Source organism: Macrobrachium nipponense, chromosome 1, assembly GCF_015104395.2.
Source record: "Macrobrachium nipponense isolate FS-2020 chromosome 1, ASM1510439v2, whole genome shotgun sequence".
Taxonomy (NCBI): Eukaryota; Metazoa; Arthropoda; class Malacostraca; order Decapoda; family Palaemonidae; genus Macrobrachium; species Macrobrachium nipponense.
In genome coordinates, this window is record NC_087200.1 from 52,106,798 (window position 1) to 52,134,570 (window position 27,773).

Consider the following 27,773-nt stretch of genomic DNA (forward strand, 5'->3'; position numbering starts at 1 on the left):
AATTATCATTTCTGGATAAATTAGTGTTAGACCCTCCATAATGGACGAACAATGCATTGTTAACTCAAATTGAAGACCAGATAATTCTACGAGTTAGATTAGGAAATAAAGTTAACTTCCTGAAGCATTGACATCAGATGGGCTGGTATATCTCTCCATCTGCAGCTAGACTTCGGAACCTTCTCCCTGTCTTTGTTGTCCCTAATTCGTAGAACCTTCAATATAGCAAGAAAGTGAGGGTACAGCTTTCTTCTGGCTTGAGGTTCCCGCCCCCCCCCTCCCCCCCCCCACCCCCAACTCCCCCTTTGCCAACACCCTCCAGTTGGGTCGCCCCAGACGATAGCTCTTATTCTTGCCGTTGTCATAATCGGGTTTATAGATTTTTTTCCACTGGACATTGACTATTGACTAAGCAGCAGTAAATCACGTGTGAAGGCGAAGCGCCTTCGCAGGTAGTAGATTAATCAACTGGTATCCGAAAGGAAAATGAAACCTTGAAAAATGAGTCTTTCTGGCATGTCGAGCTATAAATCTCTTGATTAATTTCCATTCTTCATATTAACTGCTCTTGAGGATTACTGCAATGCTTTCTTTAAAAGACATTCCTGAGTCTCTGAAGACCAATGATTTAGTGATTCCCATCTGAATGAAATGATGGACTGAGAAACCATGGCTCCTTGGTTGCAATTGAAAGCCACGAATCATCCACATCGTGAACATTGACAAGAACTCAATATGAAAAGGTGTTTCTGGTCGTGTGTCACCCTTGTCAAATAAAGTGGGCCGTTGAAAACATATGTAATGAAGTAGGTACTTCGCGGATAAACCAGGACTCAGGTGAAATGTGACCTTTCAGTTTCAAAACAAAGTGGCATATTTGTTAAGACCGCATTGCAGTACTAATAAGCACATATCTCAGCTAAAACTTCTACATAACTATAGATACAAATAAAGCCTATGACTACCTTAAAGCAAAACCTCCCCTTGAATTTTACTAACTTATTTGTATTTTGATCAATTTAATTGTTAAGTTATCAGTTTAATTTTTCTTTTCTTACAGGGATCTCTTCTTTCTGTATATTCTTTTATCTTCTGTAACTTCTGTCAGAAAAACACCATATTCCTTGGAATCTTGAATTTCAAGTCAATGGCCCCTTTAGGCTTGTTCCATACGTATATGTGTTTATCTTCTGTGTAATAATAATAATAAGAAGAAGAAGAAGAAAAACTGAGAAGAATCAATTTATGATTAATTCGCACTATGTAGCCAACCTTTTCAACATGACATGCTGAAGAGAGGGCATTCTCCCTTCAAATAATAATAATAATAATAATAATAATAATAATAATAATAATAATAATAATAATAATAATAATAATAATAACAATAATAATAATAATAATAATAATAATAATAATAATAATAATAATAATAATAATAATAATAATAATCTGAGTTGAAAATTAGGTCATTTTAATATCCTTGTGAAAAAGGTCAATTTTCATGTTCCAATAAATATGACGAGGGAATCTGAATGCAATTGGAGCAGCGTTCAGAGTGATTGCCCTTGATATATGACAGATGCAAAATCTATAAAATTTGTTCATACTGTAGTTTACTTCTAATCTATAGACTCCAGTGACAATGTCAGTAACATTTGCAACAATAAATTACACCCCATGTCTTGACGGGTAGGTAAAACATATAGTAGAAACTCGTAATTTAAAATGTTGGTGTTGGTATAAATACTTCGTCAGGCTAGGTTGGGTCGTTTTTCGATGAACATAACATGAGTTGTAAAATATTTATCTTAAACATGTTACGAAAATATCTTGAGTATTAGCAAAGAGGGCAAGTGAAGACTGGTTGTCTCTCTATCTATCTTAAATTGTACCCATGTTTATGTTCGTTTGGGAAGGTTACTAATTGTCCAGGTGTGTTAGATTCTGGGTACTAATCTCCTTATAATCCCTATTTGTCACTTATACAACCCTTCCTTGTCCTCTCAGTTTCTCACGTACGTCAGTCTGTCTGGTAAGTAAAGGACATTGAGTCGAAAGATCTTGTAGCTACTCCAGTGTTTCACTTTCCTTCGTGGCTTATACTTTATCTATGCACTTACAACGTTCCAAACTTACTTGATTCAGTTATATATATATATATATATATATATATATATATATATATATACTATATATATAGGATATATATATATATATATCTATATATATATACATATATATATATATATATATATATATATATATATATATATATATATATATATATATATATGTGTATATAGATATATATATATATATATATATGAAATATGAAACACGTATGTGCACTTCTCAGTTATTAATAAAAGGATCCACAGTAATATCTTTGTTTAGCTAGACAAGATATATTTGTATAAATATATACAAAGCTTAAAGCTTCCGTCCATCCTTCCGTGGATTTGATCACAAAACTGAGTTTAGTGATCAAGTCCACAGAAGGATGGACGGAAGCTTTAAGTTGTAAATATTTATACAAACTTATTTCATCTAGCTGAACAACATATATATATATATATATATATATATATATATATATATATATATATATATATATATATATCTATCGAACTACAAATGTCCTTTAATATCTAATTCGCTCTACCTCAGAATTAATATATTTTCATATATGCTTAACCGAGGGGGAATTTATTAAGCGATAATAGAATTGGCGATCGACAGGCGCGAACCAGCGACCTCTCAATTCCAGGAATGGCAGTGAAGCCTTAAACCACCCCAACACCGCAAGAGATATAAGTTCATGCCGCCTCCAACCTGAAACTACCTTTCGCGCACAGGTATTTTTATTTTTTTTTGTTTTTGAGACTGCATCTACCCATCTCGTTCTCGGTGGCGTGGTAGTGCTTTTGCCCGCACGTAGTCATTATATAAGTCTATCACATTACCGTGATTTATATACATAAATCGAACTACAAATGTCCTTTAATATCTAATTCGCTCTACCTCGGAATTAATATATTTTCATATATTCTTAACCGAGGGGTAATTTATTAAGCGATAATAGAATTGGCGATCGACAGGCGCGAACCAGCGACCTCTCAATTCCAGGAATGGCAGTGAAGCCTTAAACCACCCCGACACCGCAAGAGATATAAGTTCATGCCGCCTCCCACCTGAAATACCTTTCGCGCACAGGTATTTTTTTGTTTTGGAGACTGCATCAACCCATCTTGTTCTCGGTGGCGTGGTAGTGCTTTTGCCCACACGTAGTCACTATATAAGTCTATCACATTACCGTGATTCATATACATATATCGAACTACAAATGTCCTATAATATCTAATTCGCTCTACCTCAGAATTAATATATTTTCATATATGCTTAACTGAGGGGGAATTTATTAAGCGATAATAGAATTGGCGATTGTCAGGCGCGAACCAGCGACCTCTCAATTCCAGGACTGGCAGTGAAGCCTTAAACCACCACGCCACCGAGAACGAGATGGATTGATGCAGTCTCCAAAAAAAAAAAAAAATACCTGTGCGCGAAAGGTATTTCAGGTGGGAGGCGGCATGAACTTATATCTCTTGTGGTGTCGGGGTGGTTTAAGGCTTCACTGCCAATCCTGGAATTGAGAGGTCGCTGGTTCGCGCCTGTCGATCGCCAATTCTATTATCGCTTAATAAATTCCCCCTCGGTTAAGCATATATGAAAATATATTAATTCCGAGGTAGAGCGGATTAGATATCAAAGGACATTTGTAGTTCGATATATGTATATGAATCACGGTAATGTGATAGACTTATATAATGACTGAAAAAATGCTCGTGAGATATAATCTCTTACAACACCGAAACAGTCAATCACCACTTCATCATGTAAAACTGTGGCGCATACCACAGAAAAAGAACCTGCCCCTCCAAGTCATAACAAACCCTCAACAGGAAACTACAACATAAATTTTTCCAGAACTTAAAAAATACCACCCATATTCTATGGTACTTCTGCATCACGTTAAACATAGATTATCCCAACCGCAAAATACACTGCTATAAATATTATAGTAGAAGGACAGACCCCAAAAATAATGCAGAAAACCCAAATAATAAACAAATTCATTATTAATAAAAAAGGAACCGACAAAAATCGTGCTAAATTGCTGCAATTTTCGTAGAGAAAATAAACATATACAACTGTTCAAACCAATTGAGCTTAAAACAGGAAACAGAGGGAAGGGACAAACAAACAAGCAAACAAGTCCCTATATACTATAACTGTCCTCTTGGTCTTAGATATATGTGTTAGCTTAGTCAACCCTGTATTTTCGTTAAGAACAACAAATCTATTCCCCCTCTTTACCTCCACAACCCGAAATGGACCTAGCAACTTAGGCCTAGTTTATAGTTCAACGTATTCCTGACATTAATTTTTCAAGAGTACTTTATCTCCAAGTCCAGCTTTTATGGTGTTGTCTGATTTTGCAGCACTTTTTCCACCCATTTCTTGCATCTTAGACTCAAGATTACTACCAAGGCGTGCATGTCTTTCTTTAGCCGCATAAACTAATGATTTAATCATATCATTGCAACAAGAAAGAATAGATAACAGATAAAACGCGCCTCGCGCTGGATAGCCAAACAATGCTTCAACTGAAGACGTGGCATCGGTATCACTAACCATAGTGTTAATGCTATGGCAAACCGTAGTGAAGTATCTGCCCCAGTTCCTATCACTGCCGCCTACAGTGGCTCTAAGAACCTCGATCACTTCCCTATTGGCTCGTTCACATAACCCATTAGTTTCAGGTCAGTACGGAATAATAGTTACTTTCTGTATCCCCATAACTTTCGGAAGACACTCTAGAGTCTTATTCACAAATTCTCTACCATTATCTGTAATACATACTTCAGGCAGACCGTAACGGTAAATGTACCCAATGAAAAATGCAATAGCAACCACTCTGCTGTTTTATTCTTTAATGGAAAAATCTCAACAAAACTAGTCAATTCATCTACAATCACCAACAAATGTCTGTAACTATACTGATTCACAAAAATTCGACAGAATATCCATGTACACCCTCTGAAAAGGCCTACTAGGGATAGGAAAAGAACCCAGTCTACAAGAAGTAACCCTCACTTGCTTGCAGGCACTACAAATGAACATTCCTTCACAAATTCTTCCACTGAAGAGCGCATGTTTTTCCAGAAAAACTTCTCACATACTTTCTGAGACGTCTTCTCAATCCCCAAATGTGGGCTACTAAATTTACAATGAGCAATATCCAAAACTATGGAGACTAGACTTTTCGGGACCACTAACTGTGTTGTTTCCCTTTATTAGCACTACTTCTCAACTTATATCTAATTTTCCTAACTAACAAAATTTATTTACCTTTTAACTCCAGACCCACAAAAGGCAACTTATAACCGTTTCTAACTGATTCCCCTCTTGTTTAGGCTAAGCTAATATCCCAGTACATACATTCACCAGATACATAACAAACATGATCACCTTCCATTTTAGCCAAATTCCTACCAAGAGCATCTGCTACATCATTGCGTTTCCCTTCAATATACTTGGACTTAGCATCAAAATCGGTAATTGTCAAAAATCACCTAGATCTCTCAAGGGAAAGATCTGTTACATTAAAAAGATACAACAATGGCTTATGATCTGTAAGAACCCCCACTATATTCCCCATTAAAAACGTATTAAATTTAACCAAACTAGACAAAAAAGCAAATGCCTCTTTAATGATGGTGGCCATCAATCTTTCATGCTACCCCCTGTCCTGAATTTCCTGCTTTGGAATGCGATTGGGTGGAATTTACCAACAGTTTTCTGGATTAAACAGGCACCTATCCCTTCCTGACTGGCATTGGTCACTAACATGAAAGGTAATTTAAAGTTAGTTAACTTTAAAACCTGGGTCTGATTAAGCATCTTTGACTTTCTGTAAAGCTAACTGCTGAAACTCGCCCCATGAATGTACATCATCCCTTAAAACATTTGTCACGGGAGCTGACAGCGTGGAAAAACCTCTCACAAACCTATAGAAAAATCCTGCCATCCCCATAAATGACCTCACCTGTTTCTTAATCTTAGAGATGACGTGTCCTGTTTTTTCAAGAAATCACATTTGGCTAGTTTAACTTTCACACCTGCCAATCTAAGTCTCCTATGAACTTCCCTAAGCACCTTTAAATGCTCCTCTATTGAATCGAAATATCATCCATATCAACAAACATTGATTTCCCTAACAATCCATGTAAAACAGTATTCACCAACCTTATAAAAGTCATAGGACTACCTGATTAACGAAAAGGCATCCGTGTAAACTTATAATAGCCCTTGGGAATGGAGAATGCAGCAAATTCACAACTGCCCTTGCTAAGAGGCACTTGCCAAAACCTGGCATGAGGTCAATTGGCGAGTAAATGTTTTTGCCCCCTATTCCTACAAACAAGCCTGGAAGACATACTACTGGATATCTATCTGGAATAGTCTTCTCATTTAATTTTCTAAAGTCTGCGCATACACGGATTGAGCCATCTTTTGCAGGCACTGCCAACAACAGTAAATTAAAAGGTGAAGAACTAGGTCTAATTATGCCTTCCTCTTCCTGCTTATTACCTCTTGCACGACCTGCTTCCTAATCTTAAAAGGTATTCTATATGATGGGACAAAAATCAGCTTGGTCCCCCCTCAAGGTGCACCTTGTGTTCTAACACATTAGTTAACCCTAACTTCTCCCCTTTGAGTGAGACAGTGTCTGTAAAAAAAATTACCTAACCCTTCTATATATTCTTTATAATCAGCATTCCCCATGTGACCCCTAAAAACCTTTCTTCTAACTTGCACATCTGCCTCAGAAATCTTAGTTTGATCTCCCACGAGAGCAACTGAATCAGCTTTATCATTCCATCTTCGAGATCTACAGTACATTCCTTCTTCTGATATCTCCTAACTGAATCATTACAGTTCAACAATTCCACCCAAGTAACCCCTGTATTTGATACATTATTTATGGAAACTGTACTCACTATACCTTTGAGCTTTGAGCTATCTACAATTAGACATACCTGTTTAGATATTTTATACAACTTTCACCTAAACTTTCACTGTACCAGTCGTACCTGGTTCTAAAGTAACATCTTCTAATAATATTTATACTCTTCCCCTGGACATTAGGCTCAATATCACCCTGTAAATGGTTATTTACCACCGATTCCATATCATCACCTGCAAAATTATTCCCCTTCATTTCATTTATACCCACATGCAGGACAAAAACCCCAGGTACCCCTATTGTTATACCTCCTACCCCCAGATGTATGGAAATTCTTTTCTCTCTACAAGCAGAATGACCCAGTAAAATTCTATTCCTGAAGGCTACACACCTTATCACCAAAACTGGCTCTTTGTTTAACCTATTGCCTAGCAAGAAACCATTGGTTGCAAAACCTAAAACATCCAACATATGAGCCTGAACATGACATACCTTCTCTTTTTAAGCTTCTAATTGGTACTGGGAAACATTGATAAAATTCATAGCCTAATGTACTGACTGAGGCACCTGCATATATAAACATCAAAACATCAAAATCAAACACGGTTCCCTTCACCACAGGCTTTAGCTCTGGGCCCCCTACTAAAAGCCCAACATGACAAGAACAACTAACTATCCCATTCGCTTTTTCTGAGCGGCCTTCCAAAAATTTTGCCGACCCCTAGGCCTCCTTGAAAAACCCCTCGTGGGTACTTTATTATTACCAGCATAAATTCTGAGTTAATGGTAAGAGATGGACATGACCAGTAAATCTTCCTAGCCTAATGAGGGATCAATCACTGATAATCCTGCATGTTTTTGAACATTTACTGTCACTTGACTAATAATGACTATACAGGAAGTACAAAAAGAAGTTGCTGGTCAGTTGCTACACATGGCCGGTTACATGAATATTGGCGGTTCTCCTTTCTAAACAAACGCCTCCCAAATTTACTACTTCACACAGTTACTTAAGTAATGATTCTCATATTCTAAGAACAACAAAGACCTCCAAGGGTGATCACCATCCTCACAATTACCACAATATTTAATTTGGCAAAACGTCTTGGTATGCTCTAATCTATTACAGTTAAAACAACGAAACTGCCAGTCTTCCACTAATACATAGAAAGTCTTTTTATGAAGAATTATATAAAATCATTTCTCGCCATATTCAGGCCATTAATTTAAACCTTATACCAATTATCCCTTTAACAATCAGCTCTCTGTTCATGTACAAGGAAAGGCTAAGCTCACTAATGACCTTCGGTGTAATATACACATTCACTTCCCCCACATATGTTGGTTGCACACGGAGGTTGCTGAAGGTGAGAATACATTCTCACCGCGGTGTTAGCCACAGAACAGGGATCAAACTATCGAGCCCTGAATACTCCAATATTCATGACCATGTGATTAAATGCAAAAATAAAATAAAATATGAGGATTTTGATATTTTGGGTAGAGCCTCGAATGACCACATCTAACAGTTCTGGAATCGTTGTTTATTAAACAGATTGTTCCACATTTAAACTCCCAGTCCTCTTCCACGCCTCTATACCTGTCGTGAGTATTCCTGGAACCCCAAGTTGCCTCTCGTTGTCACTGGACTGTCTTTCTTCTTTGAAACATATAGATGTGCCATCTATTCTGTATGCCAATCTTATTTATCAATTTCAATAATTTTATCATAATTATCATTTTTCCATTTTCGTCTTTTATCCGAGTCATTTTAATATTTGTAAATTTTTTTGTCTTTTTAGTCTAGAAAATGGCACTTGTTGTCCAGAAACTTGGTCAATCATAATTAAGCCACCTGATTTCGACATGTCTGTCCTTCTCCGACTTCAACTGAATGGTGAAGATTTTAGTAACTACCTGTGCTACATATACACACACACACACACACACACACACATATATACATATATATATATATATATATATATATATATATATATATCTATATATATATATATATATATAATGCCTCAAGTAAAGGGTCGTGTAGACCGAAAGATCTCCGCATTATTATCTTTTCATTTTTTCCTCCGTGGCATTATCTATCTATCTATATATATATATATATATATATATATATATATATATTATATATATATATATATATGTGTGTGTGTGTGTGTGTGTGTCTGTGTGTCTGTGTGTGTGTGTGTGTGTATATATATATATATATATATATATATATATATATATATATATATATATATATAAAGCTTCTTTAAAGGTTTCAAATCTACACATAAGAAAAAACGAACTTCTTAAATAATTCCGCTACCTAACGTTTCCTCTAAAAGAAAAAACGGAAAAAAGCTAAACACTCTCTCTCTCTCTCTCTCTCTCTCTCTCTCTCTCTCTCTCTCTCTCTCTCTCTCTCTCTCTCTGAGCTAAACTAGAAATAATAGCAAAACCCATGATTTGGAAAACTATATTTATTCACAAATCAAACAGGATAAATGAAGTTAAGTGGAGTAACCATTAAACAAATGGCAAGATGAACCAACCACTTGCATAGGCGTTCCGCCTTTAACCTTTACTTTTTACATCTCCTTATCATAAAGTCAAACAAACCCATAATGACTAAGTCATAATAACTGTCAATGTACCCTGTAATTTGTGACCTCTCACCGATACATCTGAGAAACCCAAAAGAAAGATGATCACTTTTAGAATAAGCAGTTCCTCGTTGGACGAGTGGATTTTGCGCTTGGCTACCAATCCGGTGGTCGGAAGTTCGATTTTTGGATCGGCCAACGCGGAACCAGAGGACTTTATTTCTGGTGATAGAAATTCATTTCTCGATATAATGTGGTTCGGATCCCACAATAAGTTGTAGGTCCCGTTGATAGGTAACCAATTGGTTTCTAGCCACGTCAAAATATCTAATCCTTCCGGACAGCCCTAGGAGAGCTGTTCATCAGCTCAGTGGTCTGGTTAAACTAAGATATACTTAATTTAGAATAGGCACAGGAAAGAAATGATTATGGGATTTTCCATGCTACACACATATGGCGCAGGAAAAATGAGAAAAATTAAAAAATCTAATGTACATGTAACAAAAGTAGAATATAAAAAAATCCAGCACAGGCTACACAGAAGAAAAAGGACAAAGTCCATTTAGACTTTGGAAACAAAGTTTTTTTTTTTTTTTGTTTTTTTGGCTCGCCTTACTGGCAACCCAGAAGAGCCTAAACAAAGCAGGTCCTCTACCAAATAGGTTTGATGGACCAATAATTAACCTTTACTCAAAAGGTCAAATCTGCACTTCACTGGTTCCACCCATCGGAACAAACTCGTGCACTAACCCCCGTTCGGAACGAGTTCATCAATGACTTCCGCTGCGGGGAAGTTCCGTGACGTATCTAGGGTCAACGTTCAAGGTGACGTATATTGCGACCTACAGGTGATGGCTCACTTCATAGCACCGACAGTTGACTTTGTAGGCTCTGGCACGTAGTTCTTTTCTGGCACACAAAACCTTCGAGCAGAAAAATGTGTATCACACAAAAAGGTGAAACGTTATATGATTCTCAGAGCTTTTTGTGTGACATTTCAAGAGCGACTCTCTGTGCTGGCATCTATCTAGTACGCCATTTGCATGCATATTTTATTCATAATGCTACGCACACAATCATTACAGTAAAGCCAACAATATCTCAACAGACGGGAGTACATAGTACTCCGGAATGAAGAGGTATTCTTCATTGGGAAGTGCAAGAATAGTGGTCACCTCCCTCATTTCCGATACTGTTACATCTCCATGTATGCCATGTAGATGCTTCAATAAGATCCCTTCTGACGAACCGTGTATCCTCCTGCTGATGACGAAAAACAATGAAGACACGGCTCTGCACGAGGCGTTTAAGAGCTGGGACTCTCTCAGCAGAAACGACCCTGTTGAGTTGTTGCACCTGGTGGAGATTTGGCAGATTGTACAAAAGTCTTCTTAGAGGCCGCATGTTACTCCTGAGGGAACGCTGTAAAGTCATAATCTGAAGGTGTCTGGCTGTAAACAAGAGTCAGCTCACACTGCATCAAATCTAGTTCTTTAGAATAAAAAACCTACTATTACAAACGTACCTATCATGAACCAACATACATTCCAATTTATTATCAATGGTAGAAGACTGATACTGATGCCCTAAAATATATATAGTCTAATCCTTTCCCTGTCACCAGCGAACCCCCAAAATAACTAGCAAAATTAAGTAACTGTGAAATGCCTTTTTATTGCTAATTAAAACCTCTACAATTAACCCTTTATCATATAGGTATGCTATAAAAATCCCATATTACCGATACAAATCCTCCCCAGTAAAAATAATGCGGGACTCGTAAAGACATGCTCCATTTTTCAAAGCAGATTCTAACACACCCAATGATAAAGTGCTATCACTGCATAAACCTGAGTTTTAATCTCATCTAACAAAGAGTGTTTCATTGTCAATATTAAGTAAGGTATTTTGACAAGTGAAAAACATAACTGTTACATCTAAGTCACCCCGAACATCATCAACAGTAACTAACAACGCATTTCAAAGATATCCTCAATTTCTCAAAACCCTCTCGTAACTCATTATTATCATCCCGTAACAACGTTAATGCTTTGACATGAACCCTGCGTTCTAATACATCCGTCAATCCTAACTTATCCTCACAAACCCTCTTAACATCTTGTTCTTTGCTCTTTTTAGGATACGCTTGTCACTACAAAGCCTTAAGATCCAAGTTCAAAGAAATTTGAAGAAATTAAGCGGGCATTGTGGCTATTGCAATTGCATATGTATCTGCGAAAAAAGTGACCAGTAGATTCTACATGTATATTTCAGCCTAAAAAAGCAATAAAAATGATTGTCCACTTGGCTACGATGGTGAGGATAGGTCTATTCCAGCTCAAATAAGTGTATCTGAAAACGACAGGTATAGGTATGTATGAGAGGGAGTAGACTTTTAATCCTTCTCGTGGTCAGGTCGGCAACGTGACCTCTTTGTGATTATGGGACCTGGGTTCGTTTCCTGGTACCAGACCAGACACCACAATTTCTTCAAAATTTCTTTGAACATGGATCTTCAGTCGTATCCAAAAAAAAAAAAGCAAAGAATTCAAGAAGAAGCTATTATAATTTCATATATATATATATATATATATATATATATATATATATAATATATATATATATAGAAATGTTACAGGGTCTGATTGACGCTTTTTATTTAAGGAAATCACTAATTGGTAACGTAACCTACCTTAAATGTCGCCATTACTCCTCATCTCTGCAGCTAAACCAAGTTATTATATCTAAGCTAAAAAGCATACTCCGACATTCAAAAATAGTCTTTACTTCCCCAAAAGAACGGAAAACAAGAAAAATGAATTTAAAATTCACAAAACCGTGAAACACAATTACTCCTCTAATAGTCTCTTGACTAAAAAATGTCACACTATTCTAATTGTCAAAAACCCCATCAGTATTTTCCTAAACAAAATTGTCAATTAGGAAATTCATTTTCTGTGGTGACAAACCGAATCCATCTGTAAAAGAAACCACAATTATCAGAAACCAAATAAAAAAGAATGGGTAAATATTCCATAAAAATATTTAGTCAGTTCCCTGCACTTCAGCTCCCTTCGGAGTATCTGTAAGAGTTCAAAAGTTTTCTCAAAGTTTCTTGTTATCCACTTCACGTCCTTGATGGGTCTTCTATACAGCTCTTTTGCGCTTTTCTCACTGGTAATCACTACAGCAGTCTGTCGTTTAATGCCTCATTTCCCCAACACTAGGGAATATATTAAGTATTCATGCGCCCTGATGAACATACAAATGCACTCATGCTAGACTTCTCAATATTATGGAACTTTCCTTAGAATACACCCCGTTTGACACACGAACTAGCATACACACGACTGCATTTTTCTGACGTCATGCTCACATGACTCCACCGATGAGACTTGATAATATTATGCATACATATGCTTTGCCTCGTTCCAACATCCAAAACATTTGCCAATGTTTTGAAGCTTTTAAATAACACTCGCAACTGTGCTGTTGCACATTCCAATCTGTTGGCGACAAAGTCCATTGCACCATAATTTTAATTAATATTATTTCCAGTGCCTTTAACATGGCTTGGCCATTACCGTATGCACCCCTGGCGCATACTAGACTGGCCACTGGTATATAGTTTCTCATCAATTATCCAGCCACATGATTCAGAGCAACTTCCGACGCTGGTGTCCTCCTAACCCGTTAACCAAAGAGGAATTTTTTAGCTGACAATAATTTCTTCCTCTCCTGGATTCAAACCAGCCGATAGAGGAGAAATCAGGACTTCAGTGATTTACCAACTCGGCCAACAAATGAGGTATAAGTTGATACCGATTCTGACCTTGCAAATCACTGTCGATCTCAGGTATTTGTGATTAGAATCGATATTCAACCGTCCCTGCCATGTTAACAGAGTCGAATATTTGCGGCATATATCCATATTATGAATTTTTGTCACATTACAGTGATTTATATATACGCATTAAGCAACAAATGTCCTTTAATATCCAATTTGCTCTACCTTGGAATTAACATAGTTTCATGTTAACCAAAGGGGAATTTTTTAGTTCATAATAATCTCGTCCTTTCGTGGATTCGAACCAGCTAGCAGAGGAGAAATCAGGACTTCGGTTAACATATATGTAAATATATTAATTCCGAGGTAGATCGAACTGGATATTACAGGACATTTGTAGCCTAATGAATGTACCGGGTGTTTCGAAGTTTTCTTCATTTCACGTTCCTGGATAGCTAAATACAGTAAAAGAGATGAATCCTTTGTTAAAAGAAACTGGAACACAAATCCATATAACTGTCATCATGAAAAGAATAAGAATCTTGGAAGGCCTGAAGTCCTTTCTCAGGAGTCAAAAGACATCATGGCTGAGGCAGTGGGTAGACCAAGAAAGTCTTTGCGTAAATCGGCGCTTGAACTAGAAACAAAAAGGGGAAAGAAGAGAAGTTATAGTGCTGTATAGCGTGAGTTGAAAAAATTCATATGGCAAGTGCGGCAAACGCTCGACTTTGTTAACATGGCAGTGGGGATTGGATATCGATTCTAATTACAGACACCTGAGTTCGACAGTGATTTGTACGGTCAGAATCGGTATCAACTTATACTTCACTTGTTGGCCGAGTCAGTAATCGTCAATGAAATCCTGATTTCTCCTCTGCCTGCTGGTTCAAATCCATGAAATGATGAACAGTTAACATATATGAAAATATATCGATTCTGAGGTAGAGCCAGTTGGACATTAAAGGACATTTGTAGCATAATGCACATATATATGAATCACGTTGATGTGATAAAAATTAATTTCATAAATAAAATGGCTACGTGCGGCAAACGCTCGACTTTGTTAATATGACAGAGGGGGTTGGATATCGATTACAAATACCTATGCCCGACAGTGACTTGTACGGTCGAAATCCAACTTATACCTCACTTATTAGACGAGCCAGTAACGTCGCTGAAGTCTTGATTCATCCTCTGTCTGATGGTTCGAATCCACAAGAGGATGATATTATTATCAACTGAAAATTCCCCTTTGGTTAACAAATATGAAAATATATTAATTTCGAGGTAGAGCAAATTGGATATTAAAAGACATTTGTAGCTTACTGCATATATATATATAATATATATATTATAATATAATATTAAATAATATAGATATAATATATATATAATATATATATTGTTCAGGATTTTAAGCCAGAACCAAGGAAAGGTAAGACCTCTTTGTAACCAGATTCTTTCACCCTTGCCTATATGCAAGTTGCTCCTGTGAACTGGAAGCCTCCATTCTCTCTAAAAACCCTCTTTGCTCCCATTGGCTGCTCTGGATTTACTCTCCACAGGGTGCCTGGATGAGGGTGGGGACTATCCAGGCGAGATTTTTAAAGAACAGGGCTCCAGACGCTCTGCCTCAGAACTTCCTCAGACTTTCTCAAGCCCTGCAGACTAAACACTTCACTCCATCTGCTCCCCTGTCCCCACTGGGGGATCCTATGAGTGTTCTTATTCCTCCTTAGTGCACAGAAATATCAGCAGATAAAAATACTACCAAACCCAGGATTTCCAGGCACTGTGAGATGTAACTTCTAGTGCAGTCAGGGAATCGTTTTGTCTCTTGCCTGTATTTCATTTCCATTTTTCGAAGGCGACTTTCCCCCTTCTTTGTTCAGCTTATCACTCCCCCAATTTTGGTTCAATGCTGTGATTAATTCCCTTGTGATGCTAGTAAACATCCCTCCTAGTTAATTCAAGCAACATAATGGTCATTTCTGTATAAGCTCCCAGTCGTTCCATGCCCCTTGACTGGGTTGTAATATTTTATGCAAAGAGCAAGTAGTGTGTAACATTCCCCACATGTTCCTCACCTTAGTACTGATGCTATAATGCAATCTCTTTGCAGACGAGCACCGTGCCTCATTGTGGGAGAAATTGGGAACCCTTTGGAATAAGGCTTGCATTGAAATAACTCGTTTTGAGCAAATTCTGATCTCCATGTATGGTTCATTTCCCAGCCACTTGTTTCCAGTGGATCGACAATCAACCACCTCATTAGTTCCTGGGCCTATCATAACTTAATGTAAATATAGTTAATTTAAAACCTAAGTCCAGAGTTTATGTAAATTCGTAAATTCCTCCTTTCTTAGTATCATTGGCCTTCTGCCGTAGATTTTTTGTTTGTGATAGCTCTCGTCCCTCCAGTCAAGGCCATTTTTAAGAGCGTTAGACCACATTTCCAAGGAGGGAATGAGCAGGTCATAATTGTAACCAATCAATCAAAATTTTTTCCCCAAAACATATATATATATATATATCCATATATATATAGATATATATATATATATATATATACTATATATATGATATGTACTGTATGTAATATACATATAGTATATATATAAGTCATATCACATTATCGTGATTCATATACATATATCGAGCTACAATGTCCTTTAATATCTAATTCGCTCTACCTCGGAATTAATATATTTTCATATATGCTTAACCGAAGGGAAATTTTTTCTCGATAATAGATTTACCTGAACTTGGGCGCGAACGCAGGTACATTATAAATCAGGAGCGTCAGTGGAAGCTATAACCACTCAACCACCGCGAGAGGCTTAAAGGTATATGTCGTCTCTCACCTCAAATACTTTCTCGCGCTGAAGTATTCGTTGGTTTGGAGACAACATCAACCCGCCTCGACTCCGGTAGTTAATGTTGTCTCCAAACCAACGAATACTTCAGTTCAGCGAAAGAAAAGTATTTGAGGTGAGAGACGACATATACCTTTAAGCCTCTCGCGGTGGTTGAGTGGTTATAGCTTCCACTGACGCTCCTGGATTTATAATGTACCTGCGTTCGCGCCCAAGTACAGTAAATCTATTATCGAGAAAAAATTCCCCTTCGGTTAAGCATATATGAAAATATATTAATTCCGAGGTAGAGCGAATTAGATATTAAAGGACATGTAGCTCGATATATGTATATGAATCACGATAATGTGATATGACTTATGTAAAATGCTACGTGTTGTCAAAAGCGCTACTTAACTACCGGAGTCGAGGCGGGTTGATGTTGTCTCCAAACCAACGAATACTTCAGCGCGAGAAAGTATTTGAGGTGAGAGACGACATATACCTTTAAGCCTCTCGCGGTGGTTGAGTGGTTATAGCTTTCCACTGACGCTCCTGGATTTATAATGTACCTGCGTTCGCGCCCAAGTACAGGTAAAATCTATATTGAGAACAAATTCCCCTTCGGTTAAGCATATATGAAAATATATTAATTCCGAGGTAGAGCGAATTAGATATTAAAGGACATTGTAGCTCGATATATTGTATATGAATCACGATAATGTGATATGAACTTATGTAAAATGCTACGTGTTGTCAAAAGCGCTACTTAACTACCGGAGTCGAGGCGGGTTGATGTTGTCTCCAAACCAACGATACTTCAGCGCGAGAAAGTATTTGAGGTGAGAGACGACATATACCTTTAAGCCTCTCGCGGTGGTTGAGTGGTTATAGCTTCCACTGACGCTCCCGGATTTATAATGTACCTGCGTTCGCGCCCAAGTACAGGTAAATCATTATCGAGAAAAAAATTCCCCTTCGGTTAAGCATATATGAAAATATATTAATTCCGAGGTAGAAGCGAATTAGATATTAAAGGACATTGTAGCTCGATATATATATGAATCACGATAATGTGATATGACTTATGTAAAATGCTACGTGTTGTCAAAAGCGCTACTTAACTACCGGAGTCGAGGCGGGTTGATGTTGTCTCCAAAACCAACCGAACTACTTCAGCGCGAGAAAGTATTTGAGGTGAGAGACGACATATACCTTTAAGCCTCTCGCGGGTGGTTGAGTGGTTATAGCTTCCACTGACGCTCCTGGATTTTTATAAGTACCTGCGTTCGCGCCCAAGTACAGGTAAATCTATTATAGAGAAAAAATTCCCCTTCGGTTAAGCATATTATGAAAATATATTAATTCCGAGGTAGAGCGAATTAGATATTAAAGGACATTGTAGCTCGATATATGTATATGAATCACGATAATGTGATATGACTTATGTAAAATGCTACGTGTTGTCAAAAGCGCTACTTAACTACCGGAGTCGAGGCGGGTTGATGTTGTCTCCAAACCAACGAATACTTCAGCGCGAGAAAGTATTTGAGGTGAGAGCCGACATATACCTTCAAGCCTCTCGCGGTGGTTGAGTGGTTATAGCTTCCACTGACGCTCCTGGATTTATAATGTACCTGCGTTCGCGCCCAAGTACAGGTAAATCTATTATCGAGAAAAATTTCCCTTCGGTTAAGCATATATGAAAATATATTAATTCCGAGGTAGAGCGAATTAGATATTAAAGGACATTGTAGCTCGATATATGTATATGAATCACGATAATGTGATATGACTTATGTAAAATGCTACGTGTTGTCAAAAGCGCTACTTAACTACCGGAGTCGAGGCGGGTTGATGTTGTCTCCAAACCAACGAATACTTCAGCGCGAGAAAGTATTTGAGGTAAGAGAAACGACATATACCTTTAACCGCCTCTCGCGGTGGTTGAGTGGTTATAGCTTCCACTGACGCTCCCAAGGCATTTATAATGTACCTGCGTTCGCGCCAAGTACAGGTAAATCTATTATCGAGAAAAAATTCCCCTTCGGTTAAGCATATATGAAAATATATTAATTCCGAGGTAGAGCGAATTAGATATTAAAGGACATTGTAGCTCGATATATGTATATGAATCACGATAATGTGATATGACTTATGTAAAATGCTACGTTTTGTCAAAAGCGCTACTTAACTACCGGAGTCGAGGCGGGTTTGATGTTGTCTCCCAAACCAACGAATACTTCAGCGCGAGAAAGTATTTGAGGTGAGAAGACGACATATACCTTTAAGCCTCTCGCGGTGGTTGAGTGGTTATAGCTTCCACTGACGCTCCTGGATTTATAATGTAGACCTGCGTTCGCGCCCAAGTACAGGTAAATCTATTATCGAGAAAAAATTCCCCTTCGGTTAAGCATATATGAAAATATATTAATTCCGAGGTAGAGCGAATTAGATATTAAAGGACATTGTAGCTCGATATATGTATATGAATCACGATAATGTGATATGACTTATGTAAAATGCTACGTGTTGTCAAAAGCGCTACTTAACTACCGGAGTCGAGGCGGGTTGATGTTGTCTCCAAACCAACGAATACTTCAGCGCGAGAAAGTATTTTGAGGTGAGAGACGACATATACCTTTAAGCCTCTCGCAGGTGGTTGAGTGGTTTATAGCTTCCACTGACGCTCCTGGATTTATAATGTACCTGCGTTCGCGGCCCAAGTACAGGTAAATCTATTATCGAGAAAAAATTCCCCTTCGGTAAGCATATATGAAATATATTAATTCCGAGGTAGAGCGAATTAGATATTAAAGGACATTGTAGCTCGGATATATGTATATGAATCACGATAATGTGATAGACTTATGTAAAATGCTACGTGTTGTCAAAAGCGCTACTTAACTACCGGAGTCGAGGCGGGTTGATGTTGTCTCCAAACAACGAATACTTCAGCGCGAGAAAGTATTTGAGGTGAGAGACGACATATACCTTTAAGCCTCTCGCGGTGGTTGAGTGGTTATAGCTTCCACTGACGCTCCTGGATTATAATGTACCTGCTTTCGCGCCCAAGTACAGGTAAATCTATTATCGAGAAAAAATTCCCCTTCGGTTAAGCATATATGAAAATATATTAATTCCGAGGTAGAGCGAATTAGATATTAAAGGACATTGTAGCTCCGATATATAGTAATATAGCTATATATATATACTATATATATATATATATGAATAACTTGAACACGAAATATATAAAACTTGATTCTATGTACGTATAAATAAATGAGATGCCACAGAGGAAAATAAAAAGACGAGAATTGCCAAGATCTTTTGGTCTACACGACCCTTTACTTGAGGCACAACTGATCAGAACAGCGCAGAAACAATACAAGTAGGCATAGTATTCAAACTGGCACTACATGATTAGCATAATGTCCAATTCACTCTAAAGAAACGAAAAAACATCCATGGGCAAGACTAGAGATTTTAAAGCAGCCACCCACACGTAGTCAACAGATGATTTAGTTAGAAAACAATACATTTTGGAAACAAGGAGGCATATACGACTTAGTAAAATCCCGAAAATTATATTAAGGATTGAGGCACGGTGCCTCGTCAAGCCAGTTTTATTCGAAAAACAATACATTTTGTATTAGTAACATGAAATTTACAAAAATGTTCCAACAATGAGTGAGAAACGAACATAGGATATAAATATAGCGAGCATGAAAGAGAGACAGAGAGAGAGAGAGAGAGAGAAATATATACTAACTATAAACATGTGGGACTAAATAATTAGTAGTTAATTCGTCCAAATGGTACAATCGCAGACTTAGATTTAGGTTGTTTTTATTAATGATTTGTATAATTGCTGATTCCAGTAAAATTCTTGAAATATAATTATTAGACCTAGCAATTACAGAGGTATCGCCCCAATTTATACAATGAGATCTTTCGCTCAGATGGATAAATGGTGCATTTGAAGTCTGGGCTGTTCTAACTGAATACATATACTGCTTAATACGTACACATAAATTTTTACTCGACTGACCGAAACGATTAAATCAAATCCTATAGATCATCACCATTATCGTGATAATTTCTGTAACTTTCAAGTGCAATGTTCTTTTGTTTCCTTTTATTTTATGTTCTCTATTTATATAAATAACTGCCTGTTCAATCTCCATATCTGATATCCAGTGTTTGTTTTCTCACAGATATTGTTCAATTTTTCAGTTATGTCAGTGTTTAAACCTAAAGTCCAATTTTTTACAAACAAACATACGCACACTCAAAACTGAGACTTTTTTTTTTTTTTTTTCCTAGTAATTCAAGGTGAGGTTCTTGTAACCTAAACATTCTTGATGGTGTACTTAACAATCGGAAACTCTATGCCTAGTTTATATTATTTGCATTTCGAATGTAAACAAACGATGTTTTATCAGCTAATCATCCCATTCATATCTAATCATCTCTTTATGGAAAAACAGTCAAAACCTGGAGCCATTTACTTCAATCTATTTGAAGACTCCAGACAAGGTGTTCTCGCAACCCCAATTTCCTGATCACCTTCTTAAAAAGCAATTTACCTCTGTGAAGGACTTTAATAACTTTTTCTCTCCTTCATAAATTCAGTAGTTTTTTCCTCTTAGTGCAGCGGATAAGTAGAAAGGTACTTCGGTTTGTGATACAAGCATGAAATTTGGCACAAGTACTCCTTTATCTCCCGCTTTTGAAAAATCTAGGTATCCACGCAAAATTTTATTATGGCCGCCACTTTTCAAGATGGCCGCTAGTTGTTTCGATTCAGACACTTTGAATACGTCATTGTTGAATTAAATAGATCAATCATTATTCAGACATTGTTCTCCTGGGCAGAAGAGTTAATTGAAGATATCACTGGAGCTCCTACTACTATATTTATCATTTTGATAAGGATGGGGTACAAAATGGCCGTCACGAAACATTTTGCTTGATAACTCCGCAACTAAGAAACATGAAATTTTATCTATTCATACATTTATGAGGCCAGAGAAATTGCTTCTAGCATTTCTATTGGGCAATATATTATCAATAATACATCATAGGAAATGCACATGCCATGGTCGTGAAGCATTTCTACCAGGTATCTATCTCTTCCTGGTTTTGTCATAGATAGCCATGTCCATGAACACTGGAAAAGGACTTTCCCTGTCCTTTGAGTATCGAGGTACAGTGGTGCTCAAATCTCATGCGACATGATTCTTTTTACATCGTCCAGATTCTCAGACTCAACATGACGTTGCTAAGTAGTGCTATTATTTTTCTTTTTTTATCTGTAATGTCATTCATGTCGAAAAGTTTGCGAATTCACAGCTTGCCCTATTTTCCTTATGGTTAAATGATCCCTTTTATGCACTGGTATAATTCTTAATCAGTGCGATTTGAACTGGTGTTTTATTTTTGCATTTTTACGTTGCTCAGTTCAAAGTGCAGTGTGATAAGGCTAGCGGCGCCAGCAATGAAAGCTCACTGAACATGCTCCTCGGACTGGTCAACATAACTACGTTTGCTGCATTGTAACTGTAGACCTAATAAGCTCAACAGTCAGAACAACAATTTCAAAGTAGGAATATAAATTAAAACAAGTTTTATTTGAAAGATGAAGTTTTCGGCCGCGTTTAAGCTGCCTGTATGTTGGAGAATGTTCTATAATCCAAGCCGTCTGAGATGTAATCTGTTACTTATGAACTTATTTGTAGAGATTACCTGTTCTTTGAGGAATACAATAGGAATATCAATTACAACCAGTTTTCTTTGAATGTTGAAGTTTCAGGTTGTGTTTAAGCTGCCTGTATGTTGCAAAATTATTTATAGGCCTAAAAAAATAATCTAAGCTTTCTGAGATGTAATCTGTTCCTAATGTTTTTCTTTGTAGAGATTACCTGTTCTTTGAGGAATAAAAGATGATGATGATTTTGGTTATTTGGAGAAGATGGCTATTAATCGAAATATCATAAGTATTAATATCAAGGCATACGGAACACTTGTTTTTCAACTGGTTTACAATATTATTTTCTTAAAAGTCCTTGTGCTCGCTTTTGGTGTATAATTTATTCTTTCATAAGGTAACTTGAAGTGCAAGAAAGTGTAGACAACCTCATTTGCTTTCTGGCCAGAAACTTTTAATAGAGAGATGTGAATGTTAAGAAATCTAACACCTAGGCCAAGGAATAATATCTTGGCTTTGAAAAATAGGCGAATATTTTCTAGTATGCTATCATGTTTTAAATATTTAAGAAAGATAGCTAATAATCATGTATGAAAATCCAAATACTATTCCCTTAACACATATAAAGTATATGTTCTCAAGATAATTTCATGGTCGCTGCTCATTGTAGACTACTTACATACCAGGTGGTTATTGTTACAACGACACTAATGATACGTCACACATACTCCCCTCACACGTTGATATCGGTGGGCGCATTCTACTTTTGTATATACATATTTAAATTTTTTCAGCGCTGAGGGTAAAAGCAATCAAATAGGACTATTTCAAATTTTATGCTTGCTTTAGAAGCATTATTAATATTACGACATTTTTTTTCGTTTTTTTTATTTATTTAACATTTGAACTGAGGTTTGATGACGACTTCGTTTTGGTCAAATGCTTCAGCAATGAGTGAACGGAAGTTTTGAAAATGCTTCGTAAGAGTTTTTCTGAAATTTGGCTACACGTTACATTTTCTTACAGTTTTGAAATATATGACAGATTTCACTCTTATGAAACATATTATGGCCTTATTGTAAGCGATAATCGCGTTTTCGCATTGAAATAATAGATAAATATGGAGCATGCTAGGTTGCCAGTTAGTGAATTTTGAACGAAATCCTATGGAATCGTGTCTCATGAGATTTGAGCATCACTGTACACTTGCTCCTTCCTTTTGTTTTGAGAAGCAGTTGTATTGCAGTAGCTGAGCAATAGCCAGATCTGACTTTGATGAACCAATCCTTAGCTGTGACTCTATGTCTGCTCCATGTTCGGCTATACTAGTGAACTAGAGCAGACTTTGAGGTATGGCATCATCGATGCATCCATCACCGAAGGTGCTGTCAAACCTAGACTGATGATACAGAAAATGCTTCCTCAGTATCTTTGCTGCTTTAGCAATCACAAGTGTGTGCTCCAATTGTTACAGCATTGGTATATGTCTTCAAGAAGATTGGCAGGACCATCTGAACTTAAGGTGGTTTCAATGATATAATTAACCAGCTCTGATAGACATACAAAATAGTGTTTCAACCCTTGTGCAATTGCATCACTTGCACCTAGTTTTGCCATTTAAAGATGTAGATTTGATAAAGGTGCCACATTTTCACAAAAAATGAATGCTTCATTGTCATGACTCTGTGGTTCACTACCTTCAACTGTAGATCTTGGCTTTCTTACACGTTCAAGTTTTACATTCTTAAACTTGACCCTACAGCTCTTGTAGTATTTTGCCATGTTTTGTTGCAGTGTTGTTTCTTTGCCACTGCCTTCATCCAGCCCTGCTGGGTCAAAGTTCAGCGGCACTTCACCAATCGACTGGACCAATGGCACATTGGTTGAACTCATTTCATATCAATCATGATCAAGATTATGATGTTTAGAAGCCAAGGGTGAAGTTAGACCTTAATCTTTTTTTTTTTTTTTTTGTCTTCCTGGCAAAGACAACATTTGCTCCAGTTGGTCTTCCTTTTCCTTGTGATTGACTAAGGCCGAGGGGAAATCCTTTTACTACCTAAATCTGATACAAGTACGTAGGTTCAGTCACTCTAGACCTATCGCGATCATTCATCTAGTGTCATCAACGTCTCATGTATTCTGTACACCATCCAGGTAAGTACATGAACAAGCTATGTCGAGCCACACTTATTTTGGCTCAACTCTCCCGTGGTGACACCTCATGTCAATTCAGGCATGGCTGTCTAACTAGATCTACCAACTATATATATATATATATATATATATATATATATATATATATATATATATATATATATACTTTCTACCTACTAATTGATATGGGGTTATGCTGAGTTACACAGCAGTGAAGCCACCAATGTGCCCTGGTTGTGCAGTGACATTCACTCTTATAAACTAAAACTAAAGATAAAACCACCACCTAAATTATATATAGACTTGCAAACTATCATATTGAACAGGAAGATATTTTTTCCATGCCTACTGAATTCTGAGACGCTAAAACTTTGACTAGCGGCCATCTTGAAAATGGCAGCTACTTTGGAATTTTGAGCGGACACCCCGTAATTTTCAAAAAGTAGTCTATGGAGAAGATATGTACCAAATTTCATGCTTGTATCATTAACTGAAATATTTTAGTGAACAAATTATTTCATCTGCTGCACTATAGATAGCATGCTAGAATTGTTAATGTCTTTTCTGCGAAGAGCTGTCCTCTTGCTGGGACTCCTAAGAACAATAATGTTTAAGAACTTAGAGACTTGAACCCACAGCTGCTACGTATTTTTTGGCTCAGAATTATTTAGCAAGATGCTATCAGAGGTGTGGCTGGTCAGAATCCTTTTACTCATTCTGGTCAGTCTCCTCCGTTCAGTTGTCAAGTTTAACGCTGAACGTTCCTTCGTTTTTGTTTTTATCAATGACGTCTTTATCCTCTTTACCCACAAAGTATTAAACGAAAGATACTTTTATTGTATATTAACTTCATCAATTATCTTCCTATTGCCTTTTTTTTTTGTGGGGGTGATCCGGTACAGAATCAACTCTTCTTACATTCACAGTGATTCTGGATTTGACAGAACGAAGAGTTTTCATTATTGATCTTCCTCTCGTCCATTAACAGTGCGCAATGAGGGCATCCTCTCAGAAGTCTACCTACTTTGGCACTCGGCATTTTCTTGAAGGGATGAGGTGCTACCTGTCAACGCCACAGGCATCTGCAGAATCTTTGCAGAGGACTGACGACCTCAACAGCAGCGTCTGGGCAGTATGTCATCCGTTTTGTTTGACTTAAAATGAATGACTTGTTTAACATTTTTAAAGATTGAATTTCAGATGATGCTGTAGTTCTAGTCAGTAGCAATAAGGAATAACCTAGTCTTAAAGAGCAATACTGAGTTGAAAGGGGAAAATATTTTGTCCATTATGATCGTCACCTATGATATGGCATTGTGCCGGAAACATGGTTCTAGAAAAGACAAGTGATTTGTTTAGGCTTAACGGAAATTTTATATTTAAAACGTTGCATTATTCCTTACCAATTTATCAAACAAATGTGGTTTTATCGTTTATAGAATAAGTTCTTGTAGCAAAAGTCTTTTATTTTCACCAGCTTCGCCCACAAAATAATCTTGCACCCAAGAAACTGGTGTTGGGCATTTATAAAACATTTAATAATTAATCGTTCATAAAAATTTTTGCTATATAGTAGGTATACAAGCACAGTTTGCTGTTAAAAAAGTTATCTGTAAAATTTTAGAGACTTGGACGTTATAAAAAAATCACACACACACACACACTCATTTCACAATACCTGGCCCTATTTTGCATCTTCTTACAGTTATTAGACGGACAAACCCAGGTTTCAGGTGCAGTAGTACCATCCGTCTCTCAAGTGGAAACTACACCAGCCTCTCTTGTCGAAACTACATCGGCCTCTCAGGAAGGAGCTACTTCATCTGGAGGTAGTATGGAAATATTTGGTTTTGTTTGTTTCATTAACTGATTAAAGTTGTTGTGGGCCGTTGGACCTTTTGAGTTTGAGCACTCAGTAGGGGACCTTATTAGTATTAATTTTAAAGTTTCAATATTTGTTTAAATGACTTTCGTCGTCCCCACTCCATAAATTTGGTGCCATGACCCACTGTCATTAATAGATACTATAATAATAAGGTAATATTTGCGTGTGTGTGTTTCTCTCTCTCTCTCTCTCTCTCTCTCTCTCTCTCTCTCTCTCTCTCTCTTTCTAAAAGTTAGTCAAAATTTAGATTTTACATTTTGACAATGGGTGCCTGATATAACAAACGCCATTTACTTAAAGCAAATATTTTAAGTGATTTTGTTACTGCAGACACAACGTATGACAATCGAAGGAATTCTTATTAATTTAGTTAACCTTTTATTCTTTTGCAGTAAGCTGTACTGCCTGTAACCCATCAGACCCGACGACCTGGGGCATAATACCCGGACAGGTAGGCTGTTCAACATACAACATGTGCACCGTGAGCGGTCTGGTGTCCCAAAGCTGCGGGGTGTCCCTTGTACTCAGCAGCTTAAATATCTGTGATTTTTCCTTTATAGTGAATGAGCCATGCCTTTGCTGAAGCATCCTATCTTCACGAAAACATCAAGGAAGATTGAACTCGGATTTTACATTTACCTATAGCCAGTGAGCTCACTTTTGATGAGAAAGGCACCCTTTTCATTTTCTCTTAGTAGATGGTGTCTTGATATTTTATCATAATGCATAAGGTGAGAGTAATCTAGAACGTATAGTAACTACATTGAAGGATATAGAATGTATATGTAATAGATTGCTCCCGTGTATTCTTGGCTGGAAGAATTCCCATGTATGAGCATTAAGTTTGTGTATTAACTAAATAAAACTATATTAGCTGAGTGAATGCCTCAGAAAAAATTGTATGTGCATCGTCAGAAAATCGGGTAACAGGGCATTACTGTGACTGATGTATATTTGATAAACATTAATAATACAGAATAAATACAACGGATTTCATCTTTACATTTGATTAAATACATATTTGCTATTGAAGAAACCTGGCTTTCCCTAATTTCTCACACAATTATTTTTGAAGAAGAGAAATAGATTTTCTGCCATGACAGTAAGGTCTATGTAATGCAGAGGATTGGCTACGAAGTCCTTGCGATTGCAAAGTCCTTGCATTTTAGAAGCTATGTCAACAAAGCCTTTGCAATTTAGAGTGTGACTCTCATGGCCTTGCAGTTTAGAGGGTGTGGTCCCAAAGTCCTTGCAATTTAGCGGCTGAGGTTCCAAAGTCCTTGCCATTTAGAGGTTGTGGCTCCAAAGTCCTGAAACTTAAAGGCTGTCGCTCCATCGGCCTTGTAATTTAGAGGCTGTGGTTCCAGAGTCTTGCAATTCAGAGGGTGTGGCCACAATGTCCTTGCAATTAAGAGGCAGTGGCTTCAGATGCAATTTAGAGGCTGTGGCTCATGTTATTTATTTGATGGAAAATTGCCATGCTATGCTGTCCACATCTAACTGAACATCTATGTTGAGTTAATCTTTCCAAAAGAGATTTTACTGTGAATCCATAGTATGACTTATCACAATCCCTACAGGGGATTTCATAAACTCCAATGTCTTTAGAAACTGTTGAACATTGTTAAGGATTTCCCCAAAGTATTCGGTTAAGTGAGTATGAAAGGGTTGGGTTTACCTCAGGTTTGTATGATCTCATAAATTATCCATGTGAGGGATTATGATTTTGTT

The 27,773-nt window shown here is 37.1% G+C and overlaps 1 protein-coding gene across 1 annotated transcript in view; it reads left to right on the forward strand.

The window, feature by feature from the left end:
* The window catches only part of LOC135219301 (uncharacterized), a 32,249-nt gene extending 5,211 nt beyond the window's left edge, over positions 1 to 27,038 (forward strand). Inside the window, exons 3-5 of the mRNA XM_064255956.1 lie at positions 25,146 to 25,289; positions 25,863 to 25,986; positions 26,435 to 27,038. Coding sequence (XP_064112026.1) covers positions 25,146 to 25,289; positions 25,863 to 25,986; positions 26,435 to 26,625 — 459 coding nt within the window. The 3' untranslated portion in view covers positions 26,626 to 27,038. The remainder of the gene's footprint in view (positions 1 to 25,145; positions 25,290 to 25,862; positions 25,987 to 26,434) is intronic.
* Positions 27,039 to 27,773: the final 735 nt, after the last annotated feature.